The sequence below is a fragment of the Oncorhynchus keta genome, chromosome 3 (assembly GCF_023373465.1).
Source record: "Oncorhynchus keta strain PuntledgeMale-10-30-2019 chromosome 3, Oket_V2, whole genome shotgun sequence".
Lineage (NCBI taxonomy): Eukaryota > Metazoa > Chordata > Actinopteri > Salmoniformes > Salmonidae > Oncorhynchus > Oncorhynchus keta.
The window spans coordinates 10,293,410-10,317,994 of record NC_068423.1 but is presented as its reverse complement, the minus strand read 5'-3'; the positions used below and the strand labels follow the sequence as shown (position 1 = coordinate 10,317,994).

The window sequence follows — 24,585 nt, the reverse complement described above, 5'->3', positions numbered from 1 at the left end:
ACCTGACAGGTGTGGCATATCAAGAAGCTGATTAAACACCGTGGTCGTAACAGGTGCACCGTGTGCTGGGGACAATAAAAGGCCACTCTAAAAATGTGCAGTTTTGTCACACAACACAATGCCACAGATGTCTCGAGGTTTGAGGGAGTGTGCAATTGGCATGCTGACTGCAAGAATGTCCCCCAGAGCTGTTGCCAGAGAATGTAATGTTAATTTCTCTACCATAAACCTCTTCTAACATAGTTTTAGAGAATTTGGCAGTACGTCTAACCGGCCTCACAACCGAAGATCAAGTGTAACCACCTCAGCCAAGGACCTCCACATCCGGCTTCACCTGCGGGATCGTCTTGACACCAGTCATCCAAATTAAACTGAGGAGTATTTCTGTTTGTAATAAAGCCATTTTGTGGAGAAAAACTAACACCTACAGCTGCGCCCCTGTCCAGTCATGGGAAATGTGTTTAATTAGACTTTAATTTTTGCCAAAGTTTTTTAATGGTGTTGTTTAGTAGTGCAAGGGCACTTCGCAGACTATTGCACACGAGCACTTCAGACTGCCCTCCCAAGACCACCCATGGCTGCACCCCTGCCCAGTCATGGGAAACTGATAAATTAGAACCAAATGAATTCATTTCAATTGGCTGATTTCCCTATATGAAATGTAACTCAGTAAAATTGTTGAAATTATTGCATGTTCCATATATATATATATAGTATAGTTTAAGCATCTCAACAGAAAAAACAACACTAGATATTCTATCCCAGTATTTTTATGAATAAGCAAAGAACACATTTTCTATCCTCTGCATGGATGACAGGATGAGTATGACGTTTGCGCTCTTGAACAGACCCTCTTGAACTACATATCCCAAAATGCACCTGTCTTTTCACAAAAAAAATAGGTTCAAGGTACAGTATTTTCATGACCAGAGAGCAAATTTGCTGTTTGACAATTTAGTGAATTTGTAAACGTCTTGGGTCGCAATTTGTGAAGTTAATCTGCAACAGAGTGCATTTGGTCGTCAAGAGAAGTTTGTTAGGCGGTGTCATTACAGAGGAGAAGCTACAACAGGAAAAACACAACAACACTGTCGGTGAGTGCAACTTTACCATAGAGAAAACAATGAGCCAGATGTTTTACCGGATGTAGACATCTGAAGCATCCGATTGGCGTTTCCACTCAACACCAAATATGGTGATGAGAGGAAGTCCAGTGGCCGGCAGTGGGAGAAGACGGAGCGAGATTAATTTTGGACGAGATTCTGCAAATTTCCTCATCGATGAAACGTTTGATCTCAATACAGTTTTCTGTTCCCAAAACTAAAATATGTTACGAACATAGTACTTTTTGCCAAAGTTTAAAAAAAAATTGCGTTGTTTTGTAAGTGCAAGGGCGAATTGAGATTCAGGCTAAGCGTTCCCTAACTGAAATATGCAAATACATGCTCGAACGCGCCAATGGGATCTCGTTAGTTCATGCTTGTTCTGCCGACGATGATTAATTTTCTACCATTGGAAACGATTGGCTGTGGTCTATCTTTGGGTTATAAAAAAATCTTTGACGTTACTTTGTCAACTTTAAATTCTTCCATGCATCTTCCGCTGCAGTCTGCAATGCAGCATATGTCCCAGCGATTGCTACATAGCACAACGTGTGACTTAGAAGTGTAATAAATGTATATTTTTGTTCCAGCCAGGCACCTTTGGAACATCAGTATGGCAGAGCCACAGAGGGTGAGAGATTTGCCTGAGGATGTAGACACAGATGACTGCATGACTTCATACACTCACATTTACAGTCCAGATTTACTCAAGTAAGTGGAAATACAACCTTAACGTACCAACTGTACTTGAGCTGTGCATTGTCATTTGGAACAAAAGCAATGGCCAGTATATTTTATAGGGAAATGTTATTACATTAAGTGATGTAATAGGAAAAGATGACATAGGGCACTCTGTATAATACTGGTACTGTATATACTTTTTTAACAATATCTTTTCACAGAGACCAAGTGGCGTTCATAACTGGAGGGGGAACTGGAATTGGACTGCGCATAGCTGAAGTGCTCATGAGGTACTGTACCTGGAGTCTCTTGACGTACTACTCCATGCTCCCTGAGACTGTGCTTTAACCCTCTGGTTGGGTTATCACTGCCTATCTTCTTTTACCTATAGAGCATGTTACTCTTCACCTAAGACTTTGAATGGTGCATCTGTCACGCTTGGCTTCCTGGTACATCACATGATCTCAGCCTTAACCTTGCACCTTTCACATGACATGTCCCTGCACCCCTCACCTATCACATTCCCTTGGCCTTTACCCTGCCTACACCTGGGACTGCTCACCTCATGCCACTGTGTTCTACCTATAGCTTCCTTGTGTCATCCGCAAACCACCATTAGTCGCAACTAAAACCTTATGCCGCATGTCATCACACACGGAACACCTTGCACCTCACCCCTAACCTCTCACCTCTCGTCTCTTTCAGGCACGGCTGTGACACAGTGATTGCCAGCAGAAACTTGGAAAAGCTGACAGAGGTCTGCTACCCTTATATATCGTGTAGTAGACCAAACAAAAACGATGTGGATTAAATGTTGAATAAATGTTGATTTATCATGCTGATGTCTCGTCTATGTTTTCTTCCAGGCTGCTAAGAAGCTGATGGCAGCGACGGGACGCCGCTGTCTCCCTCTGACCATTGATGTGCGACAGCCCCAGACCATCTCCGCTGCTGTGGACGAGACGCTGAAAGAGCTGGGCAGGATTGATATCCTCATTAATAGTATGTAGAAGACACACGTGTGCACAGACAAACATGCACATGCACCCATACAACAACATTGTAGGTATGGGGGGGAAATTAAATTGGCTCTGCTGTGAAATTGTGTGCGACATTGATTTTAATGAAGCCATGTCGCGGTGAAAGCAGTGTGATTTTGTTTAAATTATGACATTTTCTCAAGCAATGTCAATCTCTCTTTATCAACTGTTATCATATAGGCCTGTTTCAGATCACAAAGTCATCATCTGTTCTGGCTTTTATCGTTTTTGTTACGTTTATAACTTGATTTGCACAACATTTCAATCTGTCTTGCTTTACATTTGTACATTTTCTTTTTAATACCCAATTTTGAATGGAAACGTGTTAACGTTGGTTGTTTGAAATAGGTATATCTCTCTGGTCACCCCCAAAACCAATTCTTCCTTTGGCCGCCTCTCCTTCCAGTTCTCTGCTGCCAATGACTGGAACGAACTTGAAACTGGAAACACTTATCTCCCTCACTAGCTTTAAGCACCAGCTGTCAGAGCAGCTCACAGATTACTGCACCTGTACATGGCCCATCTATAATTTAGCCCAAACGACTACCTCTCCCCCTACTGTATTTATTTATTTATTTTGCTCCTTTGCACCCCATTATTTCTACTTTGCACATTCTTCCACTGCAAATCTACCATTCCAGTGTTTTACTTGCTATATTGTATTTACTTTGCCACCATGGCCTTTTTTATTTTTCCTTTACCTCCCTTATCTCACCTCATTTGCTCACATTGTATATAGACTTATGTTTTCTACTGTATTATTGACTGTATGTTTGTTTTACTCAATGTGTAACTCTGTGTTGTTGTATATGTCAAACTGCTTTGCTTTATCTTGGCCAGGTCGCAATTGTAAATGAGAACTTGTTCTCAACTTGCCTACCTGGTTAAATAAAGGTGAAATAAATAAATGAATGTAAAAAAAAATATGTAAGGAACTGTCTAGCGATCTATTTTACTTTATAGATGCTGCTGGAAACTTCCTGTGCCCTGCAATCTCCCTCTCCTTCAATGCCTTCAAGACAGTCCTGGAAATTGACACCATGGGTACATTTAACACCAGCAAGGTGGTCTATGAGAAGTGGTTCAAGGTACGGTACACTCTCAGTATGCACTGATTTTTCAATCAATTTCCTTCAATCGAACTACCTACCTTTTCACATGACTTGCATGGATATTCCTGTTTGTTTTTCATTGTTGTGCTATTACCTCAGATAGTCATACTTCTGGTAAAATGTATGGATAGATAGACTTGATCGTGTCTGATGTTTGTGTTCAGGACCACGGGGGTGCCATTGTAAACATCTCTGCCACCCTCGGCTACAGGGGTCAGGCTCTCCAGGTGCATGCTGGCTCTGCCAAGGCTGCCAACGGTAAGAAACGTTACAGTGTTATAACTCTATGATTGTAACTATATTGTTGTGTTTTTATGTGGTTCTATGTATTTGGTAGAAGTAGCTGTAGTCTTTTGGTGAGTCAGCACTATTTCGCAGATATAACAGCAAGCCCACTAACAACTTCCCCTCTCTTTATTCATCCCACTACTCTATTTCTTTTCACGTCTCTCTCCCTCAGATGCCATGACCAAGCACCTGGCTGTTGAATGGGGACCAAGTGGGGTAAGGGTTAACACCCTGGCACCAGGTCCTATTTCTGGGACAGAGGGCTTCCATAGACTGGGTAAGGATCTGTGGCTGCCTGGCTGTGATTTGATAAACATGTTTGGATTGATTAAGCCATGAGCCAAACTCACACATGGCCACACATACTTTTTAGTGATAAATCTTGCCAATCCTCTCTACCTTTTAATGAAGTATGTTTTATTTTACACTTAAGTAGATCTGGGTAATTCTGTGTTATTTCTATGCTAGTGAGGTCAAAGTTATCAACAGCAGAGCCTTAGGCGCTTCCCAGGTGGCGTAGTGGTCTAGGGCACTGCATCGCTGTGCCACCAGAGACTCTGGGTTCGCGCCCAGGCTCTGTCACAGCCAGCCGCAACAATTGGCCTAGCGTCGTCCGGGTTAGGGAGGGTTTGGCCGGTAGGGATATCATTGTCTCATCGCGCACCAGCGACTCGTGTGGCGGGCCGGGCACAGTACGCGCCAACCAAGGTAGCCAGGTGCACAGTGTTTCCTCCGACACATTGGTGCAGCTGGCTTCCAGGTTGGATGCTCGCTGTGTTAAGAAGCAGTGCAGCTTGGTTGGGTTGTGTTTCGGAGGACGCATGGCTTTCGACCTTCGTCTCTCCCGAGCCTGTACGGGAGTTGTAGCGATGAGACAAGATATAGTAATTACTAACAATTGGATACCACGAAAGTGGGGTAAAATAAAAAATATATATTAAAAAAAAGAGCAGAGCGGTAAACTAAATTAAGTCCTCTTCAGTCTCATTTTTCTTTGCCCCAAATTCTTGTTCTCACCCTCCCCTCCCCTCTTGTCTTCAGGTGGCAACATAGCAGACAGCATGGGCGCCTTCTCATCCATTCCGCTGCAGCGGGCAGGCAACAAGACTGAGATGGCCCACAGCGTGCTGTTCCTGGCCAGCCGCGCCTCCTCCTATATGACGGGCCACATCATGGTGGCTGACGGCGGGAGCTGGCTCACCTCAGCCAATGACGTGTCCATGCTGCTCGGTATAGCTTCCTCTCAGTCTGCTAAACTCTGACACGGCCCCTCTCCCCGTCCCAGGTGTGTAGTACAGTGAAGGAGGTGAAGCTGTAGGTGTAGGGGAAGAGGACGTTGTGAAGTGTGTTGAGGATAAGTAGAGTGCATTTATCTTTCATCTAGAAAAAATATTCTTCTGCACTTTGTGACATCGGCTGATGTCAAATTTGATTGGTTGATTGGAGTAAAGTGGCATAGTTATAGGGGTAGTGTCTTTGCCCTGAGTTGGGCATAACTGATTGCTTAATTTGTCTGGCTTGTGTTTCATTTTCTTCTGTGGCCTTTCGCCTAAGGACACTTTAGATAGAGAAGCATCAACTTATTATTTGATATGCAGATACTGTCTTCAAATTAAATTGTGTTTATTTTGCTTTCAGGCTATTGGTCAGCTGAACTGAAGAGGGACAAGTAGATGGTGAAGAAGAAGTGGCAGATTTAGAATAATCTGCTAAATATAAATCAATGGATTTGCCATGTATGATCTTTGAGACTGGAATGCTACCATAGCTGATAGTGGTTAAGTGGACAATAGGAGGTAAACACAAATATTGACTGGAAATGATTGACCTAAAAAGACACATCACAGCCACATGTTGAAAACGGGATAGATTGGCCCAATCATGTTTCAAGTGTTGGATAATGAGTTAATCCACACCATTAAAAAAAATTGTAATTACTAAATACAATAACTACTTTGGATTAAGAATCAATATGTTGATGAACGTGATTAGTAAAATCGACCTTCTGTAGTTGTTGAATCATGTAGGCTAGTTGTTGAAATTACATTGTAAAGCACTTACAATTTCCATACACAATGTCCAGAAATGTTCCTAATAAACCTTGACATAATGACATTTAAAAACTCTGCCTCCATTTAAATCACAACACTTTTCTAACCTCATCATACATGTACTGAACTTGAGTATTCAAAATGACTCCTCCAAGCAAACACTGAGTTTTCACATAGCATGCCCTACTGTATGACCATATTGCTCTAGATAAATGGCGAATGAAACAGTAACACCAATAGTATAGCCAGAAAGATAATACATTATTAATATGCATTGACTAAAATCTGTCAGAGGGGGGCGCCAACGTACAATGCAGTAGAAATTGGGACCTTTGCTTTGGATTCAATGTGTGTTGTGTTGCTAAGATGTTAAACTTGCCAATATAGCCTTTACATTATTCGTTCACCATTATTATGCTAAACAAAGTCCAAGAAAACCAAGAACATTTAATCTATTGCCTACATGAGAAAGGCTGGGTACCACTCACAATCACTGTTGGTGCTAGTTGAAGTCTTTTGGAGAATGTGCATGGCCATGGATGTAAAAATACACTACATTACCAAAGGTATGTGGACACCTGCTCGTGGAACATCTCATTCCAAAATCATGGGAATTAATATGGAGTTGGTCATCCCTTTGCTGCTATAACAGCCTCCACGTTTCTGGGAAGGCTTTCCACAAAATGTTGGAACATTGCTGTGGAAACTTGCTTCCATTCAGAGCTTTAGTGAGGTCGGGCACTGATGTTGGGGCGATTAGGCCTGGCTCGCAGTCAAGTGTTCCAATTCATCCCAATGGTGTTCGATGCGGTTGAGGTCAGGGCTCTGCAGGCCAGTCAAGTTCTTCTACACCAATCTCAAAAACCATTTCTGTATGGACCTCACTTTGTGCATGGGGGCATTGTCATTCTGAAACCGGAAAGGGCCTTCCCCAAACTGTTGTCACAATGTTAGAAGCACAGAATTGTCCAGAATGTCACTGTGTGCTTTAGCGTTAAGAGATCCATTCACTGGAAGTAAGGGGCCTAACCCGAACCATGAAAAACAACCCCAGACCATTATCCCTCCTCCACCAAACTTTACAGTTGGCACCATACATTGGGGCAGGTAGCATCCACCAAACTCAGATTTGTCAGTCAGATGGTGAAGCGTGATACTCCAGAGAATGCATTTCCACTGCTCCAGAGTCTAATGGCAGTGAGCTTTACACCACTCCAGCCAACGCTTGGCATTGCGCATGGTGATCTTAGGCTTGTCTATGGCTGCTCGGCCATGGAAGTCCATTTCATGAAGCTCCCGATTAACAGTTATTGTACGTTGCTTCTAGAGACAGTTTGGAACTCTTTAGTGAGTGTTGCAACCGAGGACAGACTATTTTTTACACGCTAAGTGCTTCAGCACACAGCTGTTGTGTGACAGCTCTTAAGTAAGGCCATTCTACTACCAATGTTTGGTTATGGAGATTGCATGGCTGAGTGCTCGAGTTCATACACCTGTCAGCAACGGGTATGGCTGAAATAGTTGAATCCACTCACTTTAAGGGTTGTCCACATACTTTTGTATATATAGTATATGAAATAAACAATGGTTAGACAATGCCATTAAAAGCCTACACAGGTATTTTGCGTCGTATTTTGGACTGCGGTTCGTTCTGTGCGCGTGCGTGAAACGTCACCGCTGTATGCGGCTGAGGGATGGCAAGGGCCGGGTATTTGCTGCTGATGCTGATGACAGTGTGAACGGCCTCTGCGCTCCTTTATATCGTTATACCTCAGTGCTGTAATCACGGTTTAGAAATGTGGCAACATATTTTGTATGTTTGACCCATACAGAAGCATCTTCAGACGGAGAATCGTGTCTTTGGAGAGCGTTAGGATGGTAAATACATTTCGGGAGGCCGGGAGAAGCTGAAGAAATTTTAAGCAAGCGGACTGAATTTGTTCCTGACACAGGTGGATGATTGTTGGATCCGAAACGTCTGGATAAAAACACAAAACGCGGATGTAAATGAAAATGATCGTCAGAACGAATAAACTGACTTAAATGGGAAAAGGAAATTAGCTGAAGGTCTTCATATTCAGTCTTATTTTGCTTCAGAATCAAGGGCTGACGAATTGGCTCGTTAGCTAGCTAGTTAACAAGCTAACTAGCTCGAGCTTCCTTCAGGATATTATAGGGATGCTCGGACGCCTTCGCGTTAAATCAATGTTAATATTGCCAAACATGTTATTGTCAGTCTGCGAGCATTGGCATGCTTTTACATGGAGTTCAGCGTCGCTAGCTAACTAAGTTAGCAAGCTAGCTATTTATTTACTCGAAGGTTGGCGTATTATAATCCACTGTCAAGTTAAAACACACCTCGCATTGGCTAAAAGCTAGCTAGCTAGCTGGTTAACCAGTTGACGTTAGCTACAGTCACACTTTGAAACCAAATTGTCGATAACCCAGTGGCAGTGCCACATATTAGTACATGTTAACTAGTTAAAAGTAGTTAAACGTTGGTGATATTATTGCATCCAATTTATAGCACGAATCTAATGTTCTGCTTATTTTCAGACTGAATTTTTTGGCAGTCAGCTGTATTAGCAAGACGATGCTTGACAACAACCGGGGCAACTGACAGCTAAAATTAGTCCGTCCCAATGATGCTGGAGATGGGGACAGTGAATTTATATAGCACGCCGTGTTTATCATTTGCTTCCTTTTTCCTTGATCAGGTTTGACCATTTTCTATCAAGCTAAACTGATCAATTCCCTTACTATCACAGGAACTCATCTTTCTTTTTGTGTGTTATGTCACTTCATATTGTCTTGTAATATCATAGTCCATGTTTGACATTGGCATGGAATTAGAATACTAACTATTAGAATATAGTAATTTAGTAGGATCGATATGGACATTAGCATGTTGCCCCAGTAATAGTTTGGTTCTTAGAACATTTCTATTTAGTCTGTGCTATTTTGCTAAGCCACATGTCACCAATTAATGTTGCATTCTAAAAGTATACATCAAAGTTCATAATTCTATGGAATGAATTATACATTTTTCTGAAAATGCACATTGGATTAATTGACAACATTTTTTAAAAAATGCAGAGTTAGTCACTAAATGCATGAGTAGTGGATAATTTAAGACAACATCAACAATTATGGCAAGTAGACAAATCAATGAATATAGGGAGTACACTTGTTATAAGCACTAAGGTGTTTACACAGTGCTGAGATGTCATAAATTCAGAGCTAGACAGGCAGGTTTTTATTTACCATCATGCAACATTTGCCTATAGATCTAATCAAGGATATCAACTACCATGTGTAGAATAACAATATTGAAATTGAGAAAGAATTGGATTTTGACTTTAATGTAAGAGGAATTATAAGCTTTCTAAAATTTGCTCAGGAATTATCTATTTAAATGGAACAGACTCTGATGTCTAGCCCTCTGGGGCATTCTGAGTGGGATCCAGAAGGCACAAGCTCCCATGGATTCATCCTCTTGGATTCAAACAAAGGAGCCATAATGCCTCAGAGAAAAGGTGGTCAGACAGCTTTGGATTTCCAGAAAGTTGACCAGGATGTATCGCTATGCCTGGAAGAGCTTTTCCAGGAGAACGCCTTAAATTTAGACAGTCTTTTCAGGACCTCCAGTTACTCTGGTGGAGACAAGATTTTGCCATGGGAGGGAGATCAAGCTAATCATTCTCAAGATGTTCCCCTGGACAAACCTCTAGAGTTATTGCCTCTCAAAGACAAAATTGTGGAACATAACAATGTAAGTGACAGTCCTCTACCTTGGCTGTTATTCTCCAAAACCACTGATTTGCTCAGGGACAACTCAGTATGTGAGGAACTAAATTCCCTGCAAGATCCACCTGTGAGTTACACAGACTCCGTTAACAGTCACAAGGAGCTGATAACCCTCAGTGAACCTCCGTCTCCTGTGAAGGTTTCAGATAGGACTCCAGATACCCACACACAAGCTTCCTCTTTGTTGGTAGATCACCTCTCTTCTGAAAACTTCACCTTCTCCCCCAGCCCTGCCCCTTCAGGTGAGGTGAACCCACAGGGTGTCAGTAAGGAGCTTTTACTCCTGTCACTGGATGAGGACAGTGGCTTCCCTCCTCCCTTACAGGGCGGGGAGACTGTGTCACCTGAAACCGGGGACAAAGGTTTATTCCTGGAACCTGTGACTGATCTACCCACAGTCAGTAACAGTACCCCTGAAGGTTTACCTGAGAGCAGCTTCTCACACAACAACATCCATACTGACTGCGCTAGAGAATCTCCAGGGGTTCAGGTGGGATCTGTGCCTTTGCTGGATCTTGAGGTTCCTGACTGTGACAGCAGCCTCAGCCTCTGCCCTACTCCTCTTGAGTCACCAACCTGCACGGGTGCATCACCTGCAGAGGATTCAGAGCAGGAACACACTTTGGCTACTTCAATCCTGACTCTATCAGAGCACAGAGGTGAGGGGGATTCGTCCCTCCTTCTGAACTCTTCACCATCGATTGAACCCCCGTCGTCAAAGTTCCTCTCCAACAGAGATGCTTCGGACCTTGGTCAACTGCCCAGTGGCTGCAGCTCCGAGGAGAATGGCCCCCAAGATTTGATGGAAGACAATATTATCTTTGATTTTACCAAACATGAGGGAGAGGAGGAAATGGCTCTGGATCAGTGCTTGACCTCAGACGTGCTGCCCGATGAGGAAACGTGGGACTTGAAACTACCTGAGGCTGTACAGGGTGACAGTGTTCCTGCCTTACAAACTGAACAGCGCAATGGGGAAAGGTTGGCAGACTTGGACCTGTTTGCCGGAACCACGGGTTGTCACAAACGTGATAGTTTTGATTGCCCAGTTCTGGAGTTGAATGGTTTGTCTTCTGATTCTGGATGGACTAGTGAACAAACAGTAGAGACTCTGTCACTCTCTAAAATGGTTGGGTGTGACTCCATGGTACCCATAGTGAATCAGAGAGAGGAAGACCCATCACCTCTGAAGGCAGTGTTTGACGCTCTGGACCAGGATGGGGATGGATTTGTACGCATTGAGGAGTTTATGGAGTTTGCTGCTGCCTATGGGGCTGACCAGGTGAGACGCATCTCTTTTTAGATTTGTGTCTGCATTGTTTTTGCTATTCAGTTCCCAGTCAGTGCATGAGGGAGTGTAAAGTCATGGTGAATTGGTCATCTGAAAGGGTTCTGCATGCGTGTTAACCTAGAGATCATAAGCCTCATTCTGTTTAAATGATTTACTATTGATTTTCCGCTTTACTGTAGAGCTTCCTGTAAAATCTTAGTTAATTCCATCAACTGCAATCCATCCCTCAGTGTTTCCTCAAAGGGCGAGAGGCTTTAATTTGTAGGCTATTTTGTAACAGAGACTAGGCAGCCAAGCTAACTGGTAGGCCTCTGTTAATGGCCATTATTTCAACTAGTTTCAGATTAAGAGGAGCCTAGATTATAAACGTCAGGTAACATGTTCTCACATGGGATAGGCATACACTCTTATTTGTTATTTTCCATGAAGAGGGAACGCACTGGGGGGATTTATGTTACCCCAAAATGCAATAGAACCCAGGAAACCTGAGCACTTGGACTTTGGTGTACGATACTGAAGAACACCGGGCAATGTTTTTATAATTTAAACCCTAAACGTAGCGTTTGCCGGCAGAGGGCGATTATTGAGTCATGTCCTTTTACCGTCCAAACTCATTGTATGCAGCCTGCAATACATTCATATTAAATGTAAATGTAATGTATCCCTCGTAGACCGTACCTAAAACATTATCTATTGGCTTCGATTTCCTCCTTAACTTTATTTAATGGCGAGGAGGCTGGTAAAAAAGGGAAATATGCGAACTTTCTATGTGAATCACCATTTTTCACCACCATGGTTGCTAAATGCCAATCCTGGTTGTGTATCGTGTTCAGCCAATCAAGTTGCAGCAGTCTTTTTTCACCGTTAACCTAACGCAGCGCTGTATCGGGGTAAACTAAGACCGTTCTCAGGGCAGGTCTGCCGGTTTTGACTAGCAGAAGTTACTTTTCTCAGCAGGTTAGGAGAATTAGGTTAGGGTTAGCTAAAATACAAAAAAAAATGTCTCTGGTGTGACTCAAACATATCTAGCAACAACCAGGTCTGCCCTGAGAATAGTCTTGGTTTCCACTAATGCGATGAAACCCTTGGTCTGATAGTTTCAACCGTATTGGCTGAACGCGATACAACACATCCGGGATTAACATTTAGCCAGTCTAGCATGGTGATGGAAATGGTGTTTCATGAGTAAAGTACTTATTTCCCCTGGTTTTTCCCCGCCTTATCGCCATTAAGAAAGGTTAAGGAGGAAATCGAAGCCCATGCAGCCTGAATGGAGAATGTGTTTTTTGTGTTTTTTTTTGCACGAATTGGTTCACGAGGGATACAACTGTATTGCTGGCTGCATATGCATTTGGACGGTAAAATGACTTGACTCAATATCGCCATCTGCCGGCCGTTGGGCTACCCTAAACACAAACCTTCAGCTTTGCATTTATCAGCAAAAACAGGAAACTAGGCTACAATAGGTCACAAATGGTTTGTGATCACACTATTGAAACATGATCAGACAAAGCTTGAGAGTAATTTCATGCTCTATAGCTTGGGTTTGAAATGAATTATCAGAGGATGAACTCGGGTCACTTATTCCCGTTAAACCCAGAGAATGCTTTTTGGCCAATGGATTTGCGAATAGATTTGGCCAACACTGCCACTCATTCTTAATCTTGTTTTGATTCATATTTTGCCTAATCTCTCATTGGTCAGTGTTCAATAGCTGGGATTTGGCATGAAAATCGTGATAAATCTGAAGGAAAATATACGGGCTGAAATGAATTCTGACAGGACAGGCCTGGTACCTCCTGCCCTCTTATTCTAAAACAAGCCACGAAGATGGTCAAATCTGCCCATAGGCAATATACCTCACTCCATTGTACTGCATAATCTCATGTGTATTGGCTGCTCCATCCTGCCCCAGCTATGACCTTCACCCATTCTCCATCCCTGGCATCTTGCTTTACACCCAAACATATCACTTAAATTCTGTGGTTTTTCTTCGCTAGGAAGTGAGGCCAATTAAAGAAAAACATTGAAATGCCTTCCACAGCTGTTGGGAGGTGAAAGGTGTAAAATAAATAATTTGATTGGCATACATCCCTTTTTGTGAAAATAATTGTATGTGGGTATAGGCTAGAGTTTCCCCCGTAGCTTTTTTTCATAGTCCTTTGGTTTTACTCCGAATCCACCCTGCTTTATTTCTCTGTAAGGCCATGGAGTTAATTGTATTATTTGTCTACGAGGACATGGCTGGGCCTAGGTGTTGGATGTGGTTATATGTACACAAACTCAGTACATAAACAATAAAGTTAAAAGGGTGTCAGGTTCATTCCTCTGTTGTCCAACATTCTTGCCTTTTGTGCCAGTCACAAAAGTATGTTTATAACAAGTAGTCCTTACTTCCTGTAAGCACCCAACCTTTCAGTTGCAAATAATGGGCGAAAGGTTGGATGCAAATACCATTGTAACTGGTGACACACACATTCACAATTTTAATTATCTTTTCAATGATGACCATTCCGTATAGGCCTACTTCAGCACATTTAGCATATCTTGCCTATTGTAGGCTAGAACAGAATTTTAGGACTGACCCTGAATGTGGTTGCTGAAAGGAAGATCTTGGAATGTGTGGTGGTGGTGGGGGTTTAGGCAATTAAAGAACTTCCATTATAGCTTTATCCACAGTTCTTTCAGAGGAGACATTCTATTTTGTTAACCTCATTTCCCTGATTTTAGATTTTACCATGGCATTTTAAGCACAGATGCACTCTACATTATACAAGTTAGTTAGTGCGTAGTGGTTGGCAAACAAAAGTCACTCGAGTCAAACCACCATTTAGGCCTAGTCAAAACATTTGACAGTGATTTCTTTGCAACAGGAACAGGATAGATTAGCAGACTCTATTGCTGGCTGACTAATCGTCTCTTTAAATCCCCTTCCCCCAGTTCATAACACCATTGTCAGCCCTGTTTTTTTCCTGTACACCCCATAGGTATCTCTGACTCCCCAGACTGAGTGGTTAGGGAGGCTTAAGTAGAATGTATTTCCCCAGAGTCAGAGGGGCTGAAATGTGTAGGGTACCATCACCTCCCTACGACCCTGTTTTCTGAGAGGGAGGGGGGACTGCTTCACTCTGGACCATCACCACGAAGTACCATATCTTGTTTTTTTATGGCGCGAGATAAATGAACATGACATTTGGGAAACCCTCCCAGATCGCTGGTGTAGTCTAACTCTGTGTTATTCCATGGTGTTTGGTTTCTGGTGGCCTCTTCCACGAGTAGCTCCATAGTATCCTTGTGGTTTTCCCGACATCCATGTTTATCAAGGATTTGTTTTGGATCGCAAACCAGGTTGTGCAGATTTGATTACCTCAGTGTCTCTCGTTGAGCTGAGGTATCGCATGTCTGGTTTCCATGAGCTGTGGGAAAGCTTGCACCCTTTACAGCTTAGCTTATTCAATTGCTTCTCAAATGTCCGCCTGGCCTATCATGACTAGAGAGAGAAAGATGGGTTTAGACTGGTTTGCGTTCTTCATTAAGGAAAGTAAGCAAGCAGTAGACAGACTTATCTCTAGAATTTGAAGAATGTTATTTAATGACCTTATGAGTGGGTTTTGTATTTGTCGATTCAAGGACAGTTTGGCATAGTCCTAGTTAGTGACACAAATGTTCCACCCAGTAGGATAGACAGACCTATAAAACCCATAGAAGCCCACCTAACTTTCCATTTGTTTTCGGGTGAAAGGACCATGTGACTAGGCCTAGCCAAATACAGATCAAACTTAGGCCTAGTTATTCCCTCCTTGCTCGGTGGTAGTACAAGCTTCTGAGTAACTAGGTTGCAGAAATGCAATGGCCTTTCTGGCATCTGCATCACTATTCATGTGAAGGATGCCATTTCACAACCAAAATATACCTATGAAAAATCAATAGAAAGTGGTGTTCAACATGACAGTGTGGGCAATGGGCATATAAAATTGGTTTACAGCAACTTATTTTATATGGTACATTTAGTCTGTCCTTGTGGATTTTTATTGTGCCTGTAAGCTTCACAAATCATTTTATTTTCCTTGTGGTGGAAGCGCTTGGCAAATCTCTCATGTACCTAAAAACATTTCACAGGTAGGTCTGAGCAGAGGATAATTAATATCTAACCTAGCTAACTTTACACTGCTATGTCTGCATAGGACATTCCCTGCGTTGATAGTTGCAGACGAGGGCAGGTATTGCATGTACAGTGTGATATCAGATATCTGATATTTGCATGGATGTCCTAATCCGTTAATGGGGCCTCAGAGTTGAATGCAAATCCCATCCCGGAAACATTCCAGGAAGAGGTGTGTATGTGTGTGTGTGTGACAGTCAGGGAACCGTGTGGATCGGAGCAGAGAAAATGGAACAAGAAGAGGTTGTAGAACATGGCGCTTGCAATGCCAGGGTTGTGGATTCGATTCCCATGGGGGACCAGTACGAAAAAAGTATGAATGTATGAAATCACTACTCTGGATACAGTGCCTTGCGAAAGTATTCGGCCCCCTTGAACTTTGCGACCTTTTGCCACATTTCAGGCTTCAAACATAAAGATATAAAACTGCATTTTTTTTGTGACGAATCAACAACAAGTGGGACACAATCATGAAGTGGAACGACATTTATTGGATATTTCAAACTTTTTTAACAAATCAAAAACTGAAAAATTGGGTGTGCGAAATTATTCAGCCCCCTTCAGTTAATACTTTGTAGCGCCACCTTTTGCTGTGATTACAGCTGTAAGTCGCTTGGGGTATGTCTATCAGTTTTGCACATCGAGAGACTGACATTTTTTCCCATTCCTCCTTGCAAAACAGCTCGAGCTCAGTGAGGTTGGATGGAGAGCATTTGTGAACAGCAGTTTTCAGTTCTTTCCACAGATTCTCGATTGGATTCAGGTCTGGACTTTGACTTGGCCATTCTAACACCTGGATATGTTTATTTTTGAACCATTCCATTGTAGATTTTGCTTTATGTTTTGGATCATTGTCTTGTTGGAAGACAAATCTCCGTCCCAGTCTCAGGTCTTTTGCAGACTCCATCAGGTTTTCTTCCAGAATGGTCCTGTATTTGGCTCCATCCATCTTCCCATCAATTTTAACCATCTTCCCTGTCCCTGCTGAAGAAAAGCAGGCCCAAACCATGATGCTGCCACCACCATGTTTGACAGTGGGGATGGTGTGTTCAGGGTAATGAGCTGTGTTGCTTTTACGCCAAACATAACGTTTTGCAATGTTGCCAAAAAGTTCAATTTTGGTTTCATCTGACCAGAGCACCTTCTTCCACATGTTTGGTGTGTCTCCCAGGTGGCTTGTGGCAAACTTTAAAAGACACTTTTTATGGATATCTTTAAGAAATGGCTTTCTTCTTGCCACTCTTGCATAAAGACCAGATTTGTGCAATATACGACTGATTGTTGTCCTATGGACAGAGTCTCCCACCTCAGCTGTAGATCTCTGCAGTTCATCCAGAGTGATCATGGGCCTCTTGGCTGCATCTCTGATCAGTCTTCTCCTTGTATGAGCTGAAATTTTAGAGGGACGGCCAGGTCTTGGTAGATTTGCAGTGGTCTGATACTCCTTCCATTTCAATATTATCGCTTGCACAGTGCTCCTTGGGATGTTTAAAGCTTGGGAAATCTTTTTGTATCCAAATCCGGCTTTAAACTTCTTCACAACAGTATCTCGGACCTGCCTGGTGTGTTCCTTGTTCTTCATGATGCTCTCTGTGCTTTTAACGGACCTCTGAGACTATCACAGTGCAGGTGCATTTATACGGAGACTTGATTACACACAGGTGGATTGTATTTATCATAATTAGTCATTTAGGTCAACATTGGATCATTCAGAGATCCTCACGGAACTTCTGGAGAGAGTTTGCTGCACTGAAAGTAAAGGGGCTGAATAATTTTGCACGCCCAATTTTTCAGTTTTGGACTGATTTGTTAAAAAGTTTGAAATATCTCCGGAGGTTGATTGAATAAATGTCGTTCCACTTCATGATTGTGTCCCACTTGTTGTTGATTCTTCACAAAAAATACAGTTTTATATCTTTATGTTTGAATCCTGAAATGTGGCAAAGAGCTTCCTAGGGTTAGAGGCGATGCAAAGTTCAAGGGGGCACAGGCAGAGAGCCCATACCTGGTTTATTTCCGACCTGCGCCGGCACTGTAAGAGCTTCTTGTAAATGACTTGAATGTAAATCTATATACTCCATCACGGAATGACCTTTGACAGTGGCTAAGCCCTCTGGGAGGAGGACACAATGGAGTTGTCAACCGTGATGGCGAGATCATGGAACGGGCAGTCCTTCCCCGGGAGGAGAGGAGAGGTTCAGCTTGAGGATGGTCTGCCAGACATGCAGAGATGCGAAGGGTCAGGGGGGAAAGGAAGATTAATATAATGAGGTAGACTGGGGTACTGATGTAAAAAGTATTTCTGTCTGTAATAAAGCACTTTTGTGGGGAAAAAATCATTCTGATTGGCTGGGCCTGGCTCCCCAGTGGGTGGGCCTAGGCCCTCTCAGGCCCACCCATGGCTGTGCCTCTGCCCAGTCATGTGAAATCTGTAGATTATGGATTAATTCATTTATTTCAATATACTGATTTCCTTCTATGAACTGTAATTCAGTAAAGTCTTTGAAATTGATGCATGTTGCGTATATATTTTTGTTCAGTGTAGAACAGGATTATCTATTTTGGATGCAGTTTAAATGGAGTTGATAGAGAGAGAAAGACTGCAAGATAGTGCTCACGTTAGTGATAGGCTGTTTTTAAAACTACAGCTGCAATTAAAAAAACAATACTAATCTTTACAATTAAAAAACAAGGTGACCCCCGAAAGCCAGATGGAGATGGATAAATTAGACATACATTCGGTCTTTGTATTACTGTAGCATAGACTATGCTGCAGCAAATGTAGGCATACATGTTCCAAGAAAAACCATGAGATGATAGGTCTACATGCATTGTGAGCATCGCTCCATACTGAGATGGGCTGTCTGTCCCCACCCTGAGCGTTGGTGATTCATCATGCAGAGGCCATAGGGAAGCCAGATTTAGACTTTGCATATAATTTAACAGTTCCATTTCACGCCTTGCTGTTCATATAAATAATTGATTATAATTTACTGGTTTCTCGCAGTTATTTATCCCAGGAAAAGGAGTGGTTTTGGGCAGTAAATCTCGGTAACCGGGTTCCCGCCATTCAACCCTAGAGCTGAAGGGTTAGACAAGTTAGTGGCAAGGGATAAAAATGTAACTGGGCTGAGAAAAGAAAACGAAGAAGACAATGGAGATGAAGGAAGAGCCTGAATGTGATGTGGTGGAGTCAATGAGAATGAGAGGGAAGAGCGGAGCAAATGAAAGAGATTACACTGCAGGCGGGGATTCATGATGTAGCCAGTCTAGCCACCTCAGCCTTTTAGTCTGTCTCACAGTTGTTTTGATTTCCCTGAGGTCTGATGATCAGAAAATGTTACAGTAAATAAGTAACTTATGTGTATTGTACAGGAAGCCCTGCTGCATATCTCACAGCCACAATCCTAACCCTCCGTTATCGCACATTGATCACCCTCAAAATAAGGTCACCCCAGGAGTGAAGACATGGCAGTATCAGGGAATTGGAAGATCACAAATTGGACAAGGTTTTTTTCAACCAACACTCCAGTGGGTTTTGACCTAGTTTCCACACAAAGCTCTTGGCCCTGCATTGTGATGGTGGCAGGCAGCTCTTGTCCATCCACCTCCCTCTCCCCTCTACAGACAGCCAGCCAGTCAGCCTCCCCTGTCCTGCTTTTATGTACATTCCCACTAATCCTCAGCGGAATGTCCGATGCCCTGTCCCAAACCCCCATCCTGTTTCTGTGTGTGTGTGTGTTCCATTGTTGTTCACAGAGAGAATCTCCCATTAGCTCCATCTCCCTATCCATCTAGGCTATTGCTAGTGAAGTGTCAGGAATAGTTATTCAGCACAGTAATACTCCGCTGAAGACGAGCTGTTGTGAAACCCCCCATAGGAATAAGCATCTCACTCCCGGCATGTTACTGCGTCTTACTGCACAACTGTGGCCTGTGTGGAGCACTGATTAGACACAAATAGAGGAAACCCAGAAAAACCACCATCCATCCAGGCTCTCACTGCCATGTAAATGGAAGGACATGCCCGTTTTGGCCCGTGAAGTATTCTGACTAGTGCTTTCCTCAGACTGTCCCCCCAGGGCCGTTCTCTTTGGGCTACTGTACATATGGTGGGGTCTTTCTTCCCTGCCTTTTTTGCTGTCAGGACTACAAAAGCACAGCACTGACAGTAGTGAAACCCCCACCTACGTGTGCTGGTCTCACCAATTCTCTAACTGGAGGTGTGAAGAGAGGTGTTTCCTGTGCTGTGGTGACCCGGCACTCCGGTTGTCTGTGGCCTGTTCTGAGGAGGATCGAAAGCTCAAGTGCAGGGAGACACCCACTCACTCTCACCTCCCAAATGTCAAATCTCCATCTCATTTACTGCTGTTTATAAACTTTAAACCGCTTTAAACGACCCATCTATTCACCGCCATCCACTTCCTGACCAACCTAATTTATGAAAGATTTGCATAGCAGCGAGCACTTGGCTATCAAATTTAACCTGAAATCTTATATCAACATTTCAGTGTTAACCCACCAATAAGGCAAACAAGTCTGATCTTGCCTTTCAAACTTCAGTTGTGTTTAAAGACATGCTCCAGAACTTTGGCAACTAGTAAGTATTTTTTTAAACCTCCCGCTTTGGGCTGGATGTGTCAATGTGTAGTTCGTACATGCATAATCTTTGAGCAGAATTACTGTTTTACCTCAATTAGCCTCGAAATCCCTGATTTGAAAGCAACTGTTTACTGGAAGTTGTTCAGTGCCATTTTACCCCACCTGGGCCAGTCCCCTAGCAATTTGAGTTTCAGCCAATGAGGTTCAGCTCCTCTTCATTTGAGTTACAACTAGCAAGATGCACACACAGCAGAGCGTGAGAGCGCAATGACATGGTGTACATATCTGTACGTGGCTCGTGAACGCTACTTTCAGAATCTCTTTAATATTCAAGCAGGTAAAGTGAATCGGTCTATCGCCTTGAGGGCTGTATTTCTCAGGCTAAGTCAATCCACAGTTTGCTAAGAGTTTCAGCTGCTACCTCTCTAGATGTAGCTTATGTTTGCTAAGCAGATAGACTGTTTGGGGGTGTGTAACTGATACAAAAGTGCAGAACAGGAAAGTCTATTCACAAAGTTAAAGCCTCTGTTGAATGGTCATGCTAAGCCCAGTCAGATTTGTACTTGTGGTACTATGTTATCTATTGTGGCACTATGTCATCTATTGTCTCGGTTTACTCTCATGTTGATGTTGAACGTTTTCCCAAGGCCTCTGCTTGTGTTTTGCCCACAAACTTCCGTAACCTCCCAGCTAATTGTAAATGATACATGTATGGAATGACAGCACAATGAGTATGGGATGTGTAATTGCAACATACTGCATTTGTATCTAAAACTTTATAGAAATTGGGTCACAACTAGGAGTGATAATATTTTTCGTGGCCTATTCTTAACCTCTTGCCCATACCTGGCACGCAGGCGTCCCATCTAGAGCTCTGGAAATGCAAATGCGCTACGCTAAATGCTAATAGTATTAGTTAAAACTCAAACGTTCATTAAAATACACATGCAGGGTATTGAATTAAAGCTACACTCGTTGTGAATCCAGGCAACAAGTCAGATTTTTTAAAATGCTTTTCGGCGAAAGCATGAGAAGCTATTATCTGATAGCATGTAACACCCCAAATGACCCGCAGGGGACGTAAACAAAATAATTAGCATAGTCGTCGCTACACAAACCGCACAAATAAAATATAAAACATTCATTACCTTTGACCATCTTCTTTGTTGGCACTCCTAGATGTTCCATAATCACTATTGGGTCTTTTTTTCGATTAAATCGGTCCATATATAGCCTAGATATCGATCTATGAAGACTGTGTGATAAACGGAAAAAAATAGCGTTTCATAACGTAACGTCATTTTTTAAAATTCAAAAAGTCGACGATAAACTTTCACAAAACACTTCGAAATACTTTTGTAATGCAACTTTAGGTATTAGTACACGTCAATTCTATAGGTGTCTGTCTCGAAAAAATGTCTTGGAGAGAGCTCGACCAAAACATCCGGTCGGAGACCGGAGGGAATCGATTCCCTTGATTCAGTTAGACCAAGAATCAAAGCTGAATCAAATGACAAGACTCTAGACAACGTGTGGAAGCTGTAGGCACTGCAACCTCGGCCTCATTTAATTTGGTTCACTTTGAACAATTCCTGGAAGTCGCGTATGGATATTTATTTCCATTTTCAGTGATCAGATTTTCCTGCACTTTTTGATGAAACGCACGTTCTGTTATAGTCACAGCCGTGATTAACCAGTTTTATAAACGTCTGAGTGTTTTCTATCCACACATACTAATCATATGCATATACTATATTCCTGGCCTGAGTAGCAGGGCGCTGAAATGTTGCGCGATTTTTAACAGAATGTTTGAAAAGGTAGAGGGTCGACTTAACAGGTTAAAAGAGAACTGCCTCCTAGAACCAACTTCTCTGGTTATAAATGTGGTATCAATATGAGTCAGAAACATTACAAAGTGTAAATATGTTCATTTTTGGTCATGAAGTCAGTCTGCCTTCACTTGTAGCCTGTGAGAAAGACCCGATCACTTGACAGAGAGCCATGTGAGTGAGAGGTGCTTCGGCACACAAGTCAAGAGAAGGTAATTATAATTATTATATTCAGCCCAAGGGCACAATGGCCACTGGCCACAAAATGCATGGATTTTAGGGGGCATTACAGCCACACAAACGGGATGGAGGTGGAAATTTGAGGCATTATGAAATGCTTGTCAAATTGTGAATGAGAGTGTGTATAGCCTGCGCAAAAAAACTAAGAAGAGCTCATGCCTTTCATGCAACTTTTTCAAATCATTATTAGTCTCATCAAAACATATAGCCCAACATTTGTATCACATCTAAAGTTGCATGACTCTAAATTAAGCGTATATAGGAGGACATGTTTCTATGTTAACCACTCAACACAGAGCGCACTCCCCCAAATCGTTTGGAGAAAATATCCTTTCTATTTTATTCAGCTATGTTCAATTGTATTCTTCATACTATAAAATAATGCCACGAAATTCTAAGCAAATCTCGTTTGCTGCATGAGTGGAAGAAGTAGCACAGACCCTCTGCTGGTGTAAAACACTGAGCAGTCAATAATGTATGTACAGTGGCAAGAAAAAGTATGGGAACCCTTTGGAATTACCTGGATTTCTGCATAAATTAGTCATAACATTTGATCTAATCTTCATCTTAGTCACAACAATAGACACTTAATGTACTTAAACTAATAACACACAAATTATTGTATTCTTCTTGTCTATATTGAATACATAATTTAAACATTCACAGTGTAGGTTGAGAAAAAGTATATGAACCCCTAGGCTAATGACTTTTCCAAAAGCTAATTGGATTCAGGAGTCAGCTAACCTGGAGTCCAATCAATGTGATGAGATTGGAGATGTTGGTTAGAGCTGCCTTGCCCTATAAAAAATACTCACAAAATGTGAGTTTGCTATTCACAAGAAGCATTGCCTGATGTGAACCATGCCTCCAACAAAAGAGATATCAGAAGACCTAAAATTAAGAATTGTTGATTGGAAAGGGTTACATATGTATCTCTAAAAGCCTTGATGTTCATCAGTCCATGGTAAGACAAATGGTCTATAAATGGAGAAAGTTCAGCACTGTTGCTACTCTCCCTAGGAGTGTCCGTCCTGCAAAGATGACTGCAAGAGTACAGTGCAGAATGCCCAATGAGGCTAAGAAGAATCCTGGAGTGTCAGCTAAAGACTTACAGAAATCTCTGGAACATGCTAACATCTCTGTTGACGAGTCTAGGATACGTAAAACACTAAACAAGAATGATGTTCATGGGAGGACAACACGTGAGAAGCCACTGCAGTCCAAAAAAACATTGCTGCACATCTGATGTTTGCAAAAGAACACCTGGATGTTCCACAGCGTTTCTGGCTAAAAAAGTCATTCTCACCAGAGAAAGTCTCAAAGCAAACGAAACAACACCCCTCTGTTCATTTAAATAAATAAATTAGGCCCTAATCTATGGATTTCACATGACTGGGAAGAGGCACAGCCATGGGTGGGCCTGGGAGGACAAAGGCCCACCCACTGAGGAGCAGTGGACCAGCCAATCAGAATTAGTTTTCCCCACAAAAGGGCTTTATTACAGACACAAATACTCTTCAGATGTGGAGGTTCTGGGCTTGTGTGGTTACAAATGGTCTGTGGTTGTGCGGCCGGTTGGATGTACCGCCAAATTTTCTAAAACAACATTGGCGGTTCTGTTGGACAGCTCTGTTGGACATTCCTCCAGTCAGCATGCCAATTCCGTGCGCACCCTCGACTTAAGTGTTGTGTTGTGTGACAAAATTGCGCATTTGTGACCGACCGCCTTGATAGGCGTCTTCTGTAGAAAAATTTGAAATGGTGTTTTTTTACATTAGATTAAAGCAGAGCCAGAGCTACAAAATGGTATATCATACACTGCATTTGAGGAACAATTGGAAAGTCATTCTGCTTTGAAAGTTGATAACTTGTAAACTCGACTTTTGAGAAAATGGCCTTTGAATATTTTGGTCCCTACTGGAGAGCTCTCCTTTGTCTACACTCATTCTTCATTGTTCACACCCTCTTAAGCCAGTCCCACCCATCTCTTTAAGGATTCACATGTGAGGTCATGTGCTAAACAGTGAGTAGAGTAGTAAAGATTAAGACTAAAAGTGGTAAAATTAGTAGCCTACAGTAAGGAAAAAATCCAGGTAAACAGAAAGTGTCCAGATAAAAATATTTTATAAATATTAGATGACGCATATCCAGACACACTGGGTCGTGAAAATGCAATAACCACCAGCCACATCTTGCTAAGTGGATGGGTCTCTCCAGAAGGTGTAAACGGTACAGCGAAATGGTTACGCCACGTTAGACAGGATTACCTACACATTCTGACCAGATCAAATAGACAGAAGCGTGCTATATGGCAGACCAATCCAAACTAATCTCTCGGCATGTCCATCTGAATCATTATCTTAGCCAATCATGGCTAGC

The 24,585-nt window shown here is 42.4% G+C and overlaps 2 protein-coding genes across 4 annotated transcripts in view; both read left to right on the top strand.

Moving 5' to 3' along the window:
* The first annotated feature begins 876 nt into the window (after nucleotides 1–876).
* decr2 (2,4-dienoyl CoA reductase 2, peroxisomal) lies at nucleotides 877–6,362 on the top strand. Of its 2 annotated transcripts, none has more exons than XM_035748227.2 (10): nucleotides 877–1,094; nucleotides 1,698–1,814; nucleotides 2,006–2,074; nucleotides 2,490–2,541; nucleotides 2,651–2,786; nucleotides 3,788–3,912; nucleotides 4,101–4,194; nucleotides 4,397–4,501; nucleotides 5,266–5,454; nucleotides 5,863–6,362. In XM_035748227.2, the coding sequence occupies exons 2-10, from the start codon at nucleotides 1,717–1,719 to the stop codon at nucleotides 5,895–5,897; spliced, it is 903 nt and encodes a 300-aa protein (XP_035604120.1). In that variant the 5' UTR covers nucleotides 877–1,094; nucleotides 1,698–1,716; the 3' UTR covers nucleotides 5,898–6,362. The 2 variants fall into 2 exon arrangements, with proteins under 2 accessions (XP_035604120.1, XP_035604114.1); XM_035748221.2 differs by having other exon boundaries at nucleotides 1,694–1,814; nucleotides 5,863–6,361.
* Nucleotides 6,363–8,010: 1,648 nt separating this feature from the next.
* The window catches only part of rab11fip3 (RAB11 family interacting protein 3 (class II)), a 49,849-nt gene continuing 33,274 nt past the window's right edge, over nucleotides 8,011–24,585 (top strand). For both annotated transcript variants that reach the window (XM_035748199.2, XM_052488576.1), the window contains exon 1: nucleotides 8,011–11,364. In XM_035748199.2, the coding sequence (XP_035604092.1) occupies nucleotides 9,691–11,364 (1,674 nt within the window). In that variant the 5' untranslated portion in view covers nucleotides 8,011–9,690. The remainder of the gene's footprint in view (nucleotides 11,365–24,585) is intronic.

Coding starts and splice junctions, on each gene's coding strand:
- decr2 (XM_035748227.2), top strand. CDS start 1,717: ATGGCAGAGCCACAGAGGGTGAGAGATTTGCCTGAGGATGTAGACACA. Junction 2,542..2,650: donor ACTTGGAAAAGCTGACAGAG/GTCTGCTACCCT, acceptor GTTTTCTTCCAG/GCTGCTAAGAAGCTGATGGC. Junction 4,502..5,265: donor AGAGGGCTTCCATAGACTGG/GTAAGGATCTGT, acceptor TCTTGTCTTCAG/GTGGCAACATAGCAGACAGC.